Here is an 11,464-nt window from a genome sequence, read left to right on the forward strand (position 1 = left end):
TCCGGTTCCATCCACGTTGCTGCAGATGGCAGGGTTTCATTCTTTCTCATTGCCACGTAGTACTCCATTGTGTATATAAACCACATCTTGATCCATTCATCAGGTGATGGACATGTGGGCTCTTTCCATAATTTGGCTATTGTTGAAAGCACTGTATAAATATTGGGGTGCATGTGCCCCTATGCATCAGCACTCCTGTGTCCCTTGGGTAGATCCCCAGCAGTGCTATCGCTGGGTCGTAGGGGAGTTCTATGGATAGTTTTATTGAGGAACTTCCATGCTGTTTTCCAGAGCGGCTGCATTCCCACCAACAGTGCAGGAGGGTGCCCGTCTCTCCACATCCTTACAACACTTGTTTCTTGTGTTGTTAACTTTAGCCACTCTGACTGTTGCGAGGTGATATCTCAGAGTGCATTTGATTTGTATTTCCCTGATGAGGAGTGATGCTGAGCATCACTTCATGTGTCAGTTGGCCATCTGGATGTCTTCTTTGGAAAAGTATCTGTTCATGTCTTCTGCCCATTTCTTCACTGGGTCATTTGTTTTTCAGGTGTGGAGTTTGGTAAATTCTTTATAGATTTTGGATACTAACCCTCTATCCGATATGTCATTTACAAATATCTTCTCCCATTCCACCGGCGTGTACACGTTTTTGTGAGGACATACTTCTGGTTCTCTTGGGCACAGCCCAGGAGCGGGATGCTGGGGACTCACCCCATCACCTTCCCAGCGGTCAGACTCCCCACGCTCTTGCCGGTCCTTCTTGTTGTCCGCTGTTTGGGAGTGGCTGTGGGTGTGACCCAGTGTGTGACCGTGGTTTGGATTTACATTTCCCTCGCCACGGATGATGGTGAGCATATATTTGTGTGCTAGGTGGCCATTGTTCATCCTGTTTGGAGAAATTCGAATTCTTTGCCTATTTTAAAATCAGGTTGTCTCTCTTTTGTTGAGTTGTGAGTGTCCTTACGTATTGTGGACACTGGGCCCTTATCAGTTACATGATTTTCAATTATGTTCTCTTGGTCTGTGGGGGTGTCTTTTCACTTTTTTTGATAATACTCTTTGGAGTGCAAATTTTTGAAATTCTGGTGCAGCCCAGTTTCTCTATTTTTGCCTTTATTGTTTCTGCGTTTGAGGCCACTATCTAAGAAACCACCGGCTATTACAAAGTCATGGGGATTTACCCTTTGTTTTTCCTGAAGAGGTTTATGATTTTAGCTCTTCCATTTAGGTCTTTAATCCACTTAGAGTTCATTTATTTTATTTATTTAAAAACTTTTTTAAATGTTTTATTTTTGAAAGAGAGAGAGTGAGAGAGCACGTGAGCAGGGAAGGAGCAGAGAAAGAAGGAGACACGGATTCTGAAGTGGGAGCCAGGCTCTGAGCTGTCAGCACAGAGCCCGACGCGGGGCGTGAGCCTGCGAACTGCCGCGAGATCATGAGCTGAGCCGAAGCCGGACGCTCACCCACCTGGGTTGCCAGGCGCCCCGAGTTCCTGTTTAGACAGAGTGTGAGGTAGGGATTCAGCTGCATTGTCTCGCCTGTAGGTAACCTGTTGTACTAGAACCATTTATTGGAAAGACAGTTCTTGAATTGTCTTGGCACTCTTGTCAAAAACCAGTTTATCGTGATGAATCACTGAACTCTCCTTCTGAAACCAATATTACACTATATGTTAACTAACTAGAATGTAAACAAAAATTTGGGGGAAAAAATCAACTGATCAGAAACATGGATTTATATCTACACTCTCAATCCGTTTTTTTTAAAGTTTATTTATTTATTTTGAGAGAGAGAGGGAGAATGAATGGGGGAGGTGCAGAGAGAGGGAGAAAAAGAATCCCAAGAAGGCAGTCAGTGCAGAGCCTGACGTGAGCTTGATCCCGTGAACTGTGAGCTCATAACCTGAGCCAAAACCAAGAGTCAGACCCTTAACCAGCCGAGCTACCCAGGCGTCCCTGGACTCTCGTTCTGTCCCCCTGATGTGGGTCCCTAGGTCAGGGCCACAGTCTTCCTTCTCCACATCTGTAGCAAGTTCCAAATCAGGAAGCAGGGGTCTGTGTGCTTTGCTCTTCTTCCACAACCATGTTCTGGCTGCTGTGCATTCCTTGTATTCTGATAGGAATTTTGTTTTTTAAATTTATTACTATTTTTATTATATAAAGTTTATTTTGAGAGAGAGAGTGCACGTGTATGTGACTGCAAGGAGGGAAGGGGGAGGATGGAGTGAGAATCTTAAGCAGGCTCCACGCTCAGTGCAGAGCCCAACACGGGGCTCAATCCCAGTACCCCACGATCATGAGCTGAGCCAAAATCAAGACGTGGACGCTCAACAAACTGAGCCACCCAGGCACCCCTCCATATGAATTTTGAAATCGGCTTCTCAATTTTTGCAAAAAAGCCAGCTAGGATTTTAATAGGGATTGTGTTGAATCTGTAGATCAGCTCAGGGACTTTTACCTTCTTAACAATCTTAGTCTTCCAGTCCATGAACATGGGATATCTTTCTGTTTATTTAGATCTTCTTTAATTTCTTTCAGTGGTATTTTTTAGTCTCTAGAGTACAGTTCTAGCACTTCTTTTGTTAAATTTATTTATTTCAAAGTATTTTGTTCTTTTTGATGTTATTATAACTAGGATTACTTTAAAAACTTTTTAATGTTTATTTTATCTTTGAGAGACAGTGTGTGAGCAGGGGGAGGGGCAGAGAGAGAGGGAGAATCCGAAGCAGATGCCAGGCTCTGAGGTGTCAGCACAGAGCCTTATGTGGAGCTTCAACTCATGAACCCCTTGATCATGACCTGAGCCAAAGTCGGATTTAACTGACTGAGCCACCCAGACACCAATAACTGGGATTAGTTTCTAAATTTCATTCATGGATTATTATCTGCAAATATATAGACATGCAATAGATTTTTGTGTATGACCTCATTCCTGCAACTTTGTTGAAATCATTTATTAGGCTTATTTTTGAGGGGGAAACGATCCTTAGGATTTTCTACGTGCAAGATCATGTCAACCCCCAACACGTGGTTTTCCTTGTCACTTTCTAACCTGGATGCCGTTTCATTTCCTTTCCCTTGCCGGGCTTCCTTGCCCGCTCTCTAGTGTAACCCTGGGCGGAAACGGTGAGCACCGACCTCGTGCTCCTGATCTTCAGGGGACTTTTCTTTTCTTCTTTTTTCCCCTGTGTTTCTGTATTTATTTGTTTGTTTTTATTTGTTTACTTATTTATTTTAATAGTTTATTGTCAAGTTGGTTTCCATATAACACCCAGTGCTCTTCCCCATAAGTGCCCCCACCATGACCATCACCCCTGCCCCTCTCCCCCTCCCCCTTCAGCCCTCAGTTTGTTCTCAGTATTCAAGAGTCTCTATGATATGCTTCCCTCCCTCTCCCCAACTATTTTTCTCCCTCCCCCTCCCCCATGGTCCTCTGTTAGGTTTCTCCTGTTAGACCTATGAGTACAAACATAGTCTGTCCTTCTCTGCCTGATTTATTTTGCTTAACATGACGCCCTCAAGGCCCATCCACGTTGCTACAAATGACCAGATTTCATTCTTCCTCATTGCCATGTAATACTCCATTGTATATATATACACCACATCTTCTTGATCCACTCATCAGGTGATGGACATTTAGGCTCTTTCCATGATTTGGCTATTGTAGAAAGTGCCGCTGTCAACATTGGGGTACATGTGCTCCTGTGCATCAGCAGTTCTGTATCCCTTGGGTAGTTCCCCAGCAGTGCTATTGCTGGGTCATAGGGGAGTTCCACGGACAGTTTTTTGAGGAACCTCCACACTGTTTTCCAGAGCGGCTGCACCAGTTTACATTCCCACCAACAGAGTAGGAGGGTGCCCGTCTCTCCACACCCTCGCCAGCATCTATAGTCTCTTGATTTGTTCATTTTAGCCACTCTGACTGGCATGAGGTGGTATCTCAGTGTGGTTTTGATTTGTGTTTCCCTGATGCTGAGTGACACTGAGCATCGTTTCCTGTGTCTGTTGGGCATCTGGACGTCCTCTCTGGAGATTCAGGGGACTTTTAAATCATTTGCCATTAAATATGATGTTAGCTGGTTGGTTGTTTTTGTTTCTGTTTTTGTTATTGTTTTGTTTTGTTATCTTGTAGTTGTTATATATGTGGCCAGGGAAGTTCCCTCCTTCTCTGGGTTTGATCAGTGCTTTTATCATGGGAAGGTGCTGGATTTTGCCAAATGCTTTTTCTGCATCTGTTGAGATGATGTGTAGGCTCTGTCCTTTTTTCTATTACTGTGGTTGATTTTCATTTGTTAAACAACTTCCCATTCCTTGGAGAAATTCCACTCAGTCCTTGCCACCGATGCTAATCTTTCATGCTCAAGGTTTACACGGTTCCTTCAGAACAATTTATGCTAACAGGCTCTGAGCTGTCACTTAAGGGACAGACTTGTTTTAGAAACCAAGTGAGTGTCACCAAGGCCACATCCTTACTGACGGGAGGGAAGCGGGCAGGCCGACCTCCCCCGCTGCGGCCTTCCGGGGCTGCTCTCCGCACTGGCCCTCCCCGAGTCCAGCTTCTGCGTCTAGACAAGGCGGTTCTCCAAGTGTGGTCCCGGGACCGGTGGTGGCGGCGGCGGCACTGGGAAACTTGTCAGAAGTGTGACTTTTGGAGCCCTGGGCCCAGACTCCGTGAATCCGTGGTCGTGCTGGCGGTGGCTGCCATCTGACGGCCGTCGGTTATCATGCCCGGAACTGGCCGAGGGGCCCACGGATCCTTTTTCCTGATTTCCCCTCCCTCAGTCACTGAGTTTGGCATCTTTTTTCCACACTGTTAGATTTCCTCTAATATTGAGTGATACTGACCAAGAACCCTGCTTCGTGTGTGCACTTCCCCATTGGCCGTCCCCGGGCGATTCGATGTGTCTGGTGATTACACAGATGTCAACTAATTACTGGGGGGGGCTAGAGCATGCTGGGTGACATTAGCTTCTGGCTAATTCTTCTTAGTGTTTCCAGCTTCCGGGGCTGTGCTGGTCCTCAGGCACTCAGCCCTTCCCACCCCTGGGGGCAGTGGCCTCCACTGGCCCAGCGGGTGGGGGCAGGGCCGTTACAGAACTTCCTTTGCTCCTGTGTTTTCGGCCCAGAGCCCGCTCTCCCCTGCGCTGGCCGTCCTTTGGCCACAGACCTCCCTCGGCGGGACTGAGGTCGTGGCCCCGACTCTGCTCGCTCAGCATTATGGAACATCGGCCTTTGTCGTCGCGCAGACCTCCCCAGGAGGGCCTCGCGCTTGGCCCTTTGGCATGGGCTCTGCCGGCTGGTAGGCAGCCCTGCCCAGCCCTCCGTCAGTTCTCTGCCGAAGACCCGTTTATAAAGAGGCACTTAACGCCATCTTCCAGGGATCTGGGGCGGAGAGGAGGCCTGGCCCCACGGTGAGCTTGCTGTAGTCTGAGACGTGGGCCCGGTAACGTGGCCCCGCGGTGACGTCGGCTGGCGGGTCTCCACCGTCTGCCAGATGAAGCGTGGACCCCCGCCTGGCACGAAGACCATCAGTGTGGCCGTCACCCTCCCTCCCGAAGCTGTCATTGTGTGGGGATGGCAAGTCCGCCATGGCCACTGAACCAAGCAGCCGTGGGCCGGCTCCCACAGGGGGCTGTCAGGCCCCTCCCACGGCTGGTTTCGACCCTGGCACTCCTCCCTTCCAGGCCCTGCTCCCTGCCTCTCTGCTCGCCCTGTGCTCTAGACAAACCCCCGGGGGACCGCAGGCTGAACGACCAGCACTTTCTCAGGGGCCTCCTGGGTGCCCAGCCTCCCCCAGGCCCCCACCTTGCCCTGTTGTGGCTCCGACGGGCCGCACAGCGGAGCTGGGCCGTCGCTGCTGGTGCCCACTAGCCGGCTGCCCAGAGCATCTGTAGCCATGAGGGGCTCCCCACATCGTGCCTCCCCCCAGCCCCTGGTGTGCACGGGGCTTACCCTTCCGGTGCTCACTCCGTGCCGGCCCACGTTGGGGATACAGCGATGGCTGAGACACGGCTCTGGACGGGGATGGGGCAGGTGTAATCCAGGTAGCTGACAGCGCGCAAGAGCAGGAGCACAGGACAGAGGGGTCGGAGGGACACGCAGGCTCTGGACGGAGCCGTGAGGGTGCCGCGGGCGGGATCAGGCGTGGAGACGCAGAGGGTGTAGGAGAAGCATGTGGGTCCCTCTCGCCGGCAGTCAGGGTGCGAGGTGCTGGGCGGGGGGCTGGAGAGCGGTGGGGGGGGCCCGGCAGAGACTGGAGGGGACGCTGCCGCTGAAGGCCCGGAATGGCAAGCTGACCATCGTCGGTGGAGGGGCGGGGCACTGGGGATCCATTTAAGCCAGAGCCACTTTCTAGAAAAATTATTGTGGAGGCAAAGGAGAAGACAATAGGAGGGCCTGGGAATATGCGCAGGGGTGTAGTGGGCTGGGTGAGAGGCACCTTGAGTCTGCAGCTCGGTGGGGCCTTGGAGCAGGAGGGAAGGCAGGCTGCTGGCTTCGGAGCCCCGTTACCCGGCAAGCCCTGCACCCCAGCCGCCCCCCACCGTGGGGTCTGCCAGGCCCCCTCTGGCTGGTCCGTCGGGAAGGGAATTCCTAAGCCTTCCTCCTCCCCGAGGCCCCCCAGCCTCCCAGGACATCTCCTGCCCTCTGGCTCCCTGCCCTGCCCCCTCCTCGCACCTGCCCGCAGGGGCCTGGCTGTGGGGTGGGCAGGGTCAGGGGCTGTGTGCCACTGTGTCTCGGTGCCCCAGGCCACCAGGGCGTCCAGCGGGTGACGGACCGAGAGCCCTGGATTGTTGGCTGAGGTGGTGGGCTTCCCCAGCCGAGGTCCCTGTGTCAGGTGGGCGGGGAGCAGGGGGTCCCGGGGGTCTGCTCAGGGAACTCGGGCCTGCTCCGGAGGCTGTGAGGTGCAGGCAGGGTCCCGTTCAGGAGGAGCCTCGGTTCTCAGGCTGGAGGTGTGGCTCCTGCGTTGCTCATCTCTCTCCCCAGACCCTGGCGGGGTCCCGTCTGTGCCACTCACCTGGCCCAGGAACCAGAAGAGGCAGAGACATGGGCCATTCGGCATGGGGCTGGATGTGCACATGCAGAGCTCTGACAGCCTGCGCCCTGGGGACTGGGGGCTGGCTGGGGGGGCGGGGGTCTTCAGGGGACCTTCCCGGCTCCTGGGGCTTCGGGCTTAGTTTCCTTTCTGAGCTTCCCATGGTTGGGGGGTGGGCTCAAGGAAGGGGGACTGGCTTCTGCCGACACTGCAGAGCTGACGCTGGAGGACGGGGGTCCGGGAGCTGACCCCAGAGGATGGGGGCCCGGGAGCTGAGGTCTCAGGTGGGAATCGGTGGCCCCACGGATGCCACCAGGGAGGTTCTCTGAGGACTTGGCCGATGTGACAGAGGAGGTGATGGAAGGGGGGTTCCAGGGACACCGTTGCCTGTGCAGGGAATGTGTGCTGCTCCCGTTGGGAACGCAGATTCAGGGAAGGAAACTTGGTGGGTGGGGGGCGGGGGGGCAGGGCTCAGCAGCAGATGGGGGGAGCATGAGAGGCCAAGGAGTGCCAGGCGCCGTGTTCCCGAGAGGCCCACCTCCCAGGCCGGACCCCAAGGAAGGGGAGCCGCTGCGGGCGTGGCAGCGGGAGGACGGCCGGGCTGCGCGTGTCCCCTGCAGAGGTGGGGGAGAGGTGGTGGCCCCCCTTGCTGGGAAGCGTCCGGCACCCACCAGCCTCGTGCGGGTCCCTGCCCCTCGACCAGACTGAAAGGTGCCTGGAGGGCGTGGCCGGCGGCAGGGGAGGCCAAGTCGGCCCGGTCTGTCCTCGCTCGCGGGGCCTCGTGCCTTGTTTGGGGGGTAATTTCTGCCCGAACTTGAGGTTCAGAAAGTGTGTTTTGTGCTTCCTGATGGTTTGCGAGGAGTCTGGCTGGTGGGAACTCAGAGGCGGGTGGCGTGAGCCCAGACGGCACGCGGAAAAGTCTGGAGGAAGCGGCGCGACGGGCCGCGGGCTGTCTCCTGAGTCGTGTTCCTCCTTCCTCGTGTCTGTCCGCGTTTTCCCGACTTCCAACGAGGAGTCTGTGTGCCTTCCACGATCACAGAGAAAACCTGCTCCCGGATGGGGAGAGGCAGTTCCACAGTCCAGGGAGGGCGGGGAGCTCTGTGCGAGGGGAGGGGTGCGGTTCGTGCGCTCCGCAAATGTCGGCTGAGAAGCACGTTCCGGGTGTGGGGACCCCGAGGGGTCTGAGTCTCAGAGGCAGACCTCACAGGATCTGGGGACCACGTGGGGCTGAGGGAGGGGAAGGGCCGGCCGCCCCCCAGGCTGGGGGAGCAGGTGGTGCCTTCGCTGAGGCGGGGCTGGGGGGCGGTGGCCCAGGACGGCGGGTGGCTGAGCCATCGTCGGGGGAGCGGCAGCAGGTGTGGGTCAGGAGCCAGGAAAGGGGCTGGCAGTCTGCACGCTGACCGTCGGGGGGTCTGCAGATAGGCCTGCCTCTTGTGCTGCATGAAGGGCTCAGAGTGACAGGGCCGGGCAGGGCACCAGCACTGGGAGGGACCAGGACAGGACAGAGTGGCCACAGCACTGGGGGGACCCTGTTCACAGTCCTCTCTTTCTCTGCAGGAGACGGGAGCGCCGTGTGCACGTCCAGCGCCCTCCAGGAGAAGCAGCGTGAGTTCAGCCTGAGCCCCCGGGGGGCGTCTCCTCCCCACCCCCGGGGGGCCCGGCCTCCTCGGGCCTGGGACCCTTTCTCTCCTGGGAGCTGAGCTCCTTGGGGTCCCCGACTCCCACATGCTGGGCAGCTCGGGGGCGGCAGAGCCAGAGGGAGGGGCGGGGACTGGCGGGCCAGGCGGTCGAGCAGGTAGGACCCCACAGAGCCTGGAGTGTGGGCAGAAAAGAACGGGAGCCTTTGGTGGCACCTGTGCCTGGTGATGTGATGCTGGGTCGGGGCCCCGCGTTCAAGGCTGTGCCAGGATCCCGACCCTCCAGTGTGGTGGACCCCTCCTCCCTCAGGCCTGGCCCTGGGGAACCTGGTAGAGATGTGCTCGGGCCGACCCACATCGAGGTGCCCGCCCCGCTGGCTCGGGTGGCCTCAGTGGGCAGCCTCCACCAAGAGTCTACGGCTGGTAGTGTTGTTTCTCAGCAGGTGGGGGTTGGGGAGGGTCTGGTGTGTGATGGGGGTGACCCCTCAGGACCCCCTTCTCTCTTCTTCGTGGACCTGGGGTGGTGGCTTTGGGGGCTCAGCCCACACTGCCCACTGTTCCCAGGCTCGCGCATCTCGGCTGCAGGAGGGGGTCTGCACGGCCCGGGGCCAACGCTGAGGACGTGTTCCAGGGGCGGGGGGACCCCAAAGCTCAGACCACGGTGCATGGGGCAGGGGAGGGCAGTGCCAAGCGAGGCCTGCTCACACGGTGCAAGGAACTGAGCTCAGCACGAGCGGGGCGCCGTCCAGTGTGCACCCAGATCCCAGTCTTCCCCGGGGGCTCGGAGAGGACCAGAGACATCAGTGTATTTGCATTTCCCAAGAGGACAGGCCACCGGGAGGCGCCAGGTTTGACCCGGAGGCGGAGGCAGCGAGGGTGTGTGAGGCCTTGGGAGGCCGAGCCTGGGTAGTGTTTCCCCCGGGCCGCCCCTCGGGGCTGATTCTGGACAGAGGAGGGCCGGCTCAGGCTTTGGGTAAAGGAGGTGGTCGGGGCTCCAGACTGGTGGAGGGCACGTTCCCACGCACCTTGTGTGTCCTCTCTAGGAGTTAGCCTGCCCGAGGAGGGCGGCCCCCTGACATGCTCACGTCACATCTCTCAGGTGTGGCCACTGTCCGCAGCAAGGGAGGGGGCCCCAGCCGCAGAGGGACCAGTCTGGACCTGGCTGAGCGCCGTGTGTGTTTAGTAGAGATGCAAAATCTGTTCGTCGTTGTCTTTGAACTAGGGTCATGGGGGCATCTGGGGGGCTCTGTCGGTTAAGCATCTGACTTCAGCTCAGGTCACGATTTCATGGTTCATGAGTTCTAGCCCCACGTCGGGCTCTGTACTAACAGCTCAGAGCCTGGAGCTGCTTCGGATTCTGTGTCTCCCTCTCTCTGCCCTTCCTCTGCTTGCACCCTATTTCCTCTCTCTTTCAAGAATAAATAAACATTAAAAAAAGTTCTTAAAAATAAACTAAACTGAGGTCATGGGCCTTAGTCAGAACCCCACGGCTGAAGGCTGTTCCCCTGCTCCTGCCCCCAAGCGTCTGCTTGCTCAGTGGGGGCAGGGGAGACAGCAGCGGGCCCGTGGGCCTGAGTGCAGAGCCCGCAGCTTGGACGACGGGAAGAGCCACGACCTTGTAACGCCCTTCCCTGCCATGCCCCCACGGCTGGCGGTCCTGCCGATTCTGTGCCACGCCTGCCTGACCGCAGGGTTTGGCATTTAGGTGCCTCCACGTTTGGGAAGTGATGGTCATTGATGGTCGATGGTCACCGTGCTGCACTGTCTACGGTGTTCTCGCACCTGCACGGTGGCACTTCTGCCGGGTTTTCGCACCCTCGCTCGGGGCAAGGCCGGGGTGGCGCGAGTGGCCCCCCACCGGGGCTCAGGAAGTGCCAGGGCTGGTGCTGCAGCCTCTGAGCTGCGTCTGAAGCCCCGTGGCTTCGTTCAGTGCTGTGCCGCTCTGGGCAGGTTACCGACCATCTCTGAGCCTCACTGTCCTCCCTTGTGGATCCGGACTGTACGGTCATCTTCCCAGAGCTGCAGGGAGGTGGAGGGGCTCCCGGAGCCCCGGCGTCTCACTCCGCCGGCGCCGTGGCCGCTCCATGCCCTGTACAGAGGTGTGTCCTGGGCAGGCGGGGAGGGAGGCCTGCCGGCCCCTCGGCCTTCGTCCCGCAGCCGCACGGCCGGCAGGCCTCCCTCCCTGTTCACGGGGACCGGGTTTCTGTCAGGGGAGACGTGTGTAGGGCCTGCCTGGGGCAGAGGACAGAGGGTCTGGGGCCCCCGCCCCGCCGTCCTGCGGGCAGCCCTGTGGGCTCTGACGTTCCGGCGCTCTCCGCACCTCCTGGCTTCCTGTCCGCCGGTCCAGGGCTGCCCCGGGGGCAGCCAGCACCCGCCGCAGACACATCGTCTACACCAGCTTCACTCTCCGCTCGGCCCCCGGCCCCTTCCCGCTGCTCTCCTCCCTCCCACACCCACTTGGTGGGGCCTCTGAACTCTCTCCGTCCCTGGACTAGGACCTGGCGACCACAGTCCGGACTGAGTGCCGTCACAGGCTCCCGTCTGACCCAGGGTCTCCGTCCCGCCCGGGCCACCAGCGGAGCCCCGCTTCGTCCGGGGCTGCGTTCTGACTCCTGCCCCCGCTCCCGGGCTGAGCTCGGGTCCTCGGCCTCATTGCCTGTCAGGCAAACCTCCCGAAGGGGCGGGAAGGCGAGGACCTCAGGACCTTCCCTGTGCGGGTGGGTCTGACCTGGAGACCCACCGTCCGGGGCCGGCGAGCAGAGGAGCCACTCAGATGCCCGGACCACTGCTGC

The 11,464-nt window shown here is 57.6% G+C and overlaps 1 protein-coding gene across 1 annotated transcript in view; it reads left to right on the forward strand.

Moving 5' to 3' along the window:
• PITPNM3 (PITPNM family member 3) overlaps positions 1-11,464 on the forward strand; it is a 53,243-nt gene that overhangs the window by 13,690 nt on the left and 28,089 nt on the right. The window contains exon 5 of the mRNA XM_029928766.1: positions 8,593-8,640. Coding sequence (XP_029784626.1) covers positions 8,593-8,640 — 48 coding nt within the window. The remainder of the gene's footprint in view (positions 1-8,592; positions 8,641-11,464) is intronic.

This window comes from Suricata suricatta, chromosome 17, assembly GCF_006229205.1.
Source record: "Suricata suricatta isolate VVHF042 chromosome 17, meerkat_22Aug2017_6uvM2_HiC, whole genome shotgun sequence".
NCBI lineage: Eukaryota > Metazoa > Chordata > Mammalia > Carnivora > Herpestidae > Suricata > Suricata suricatta.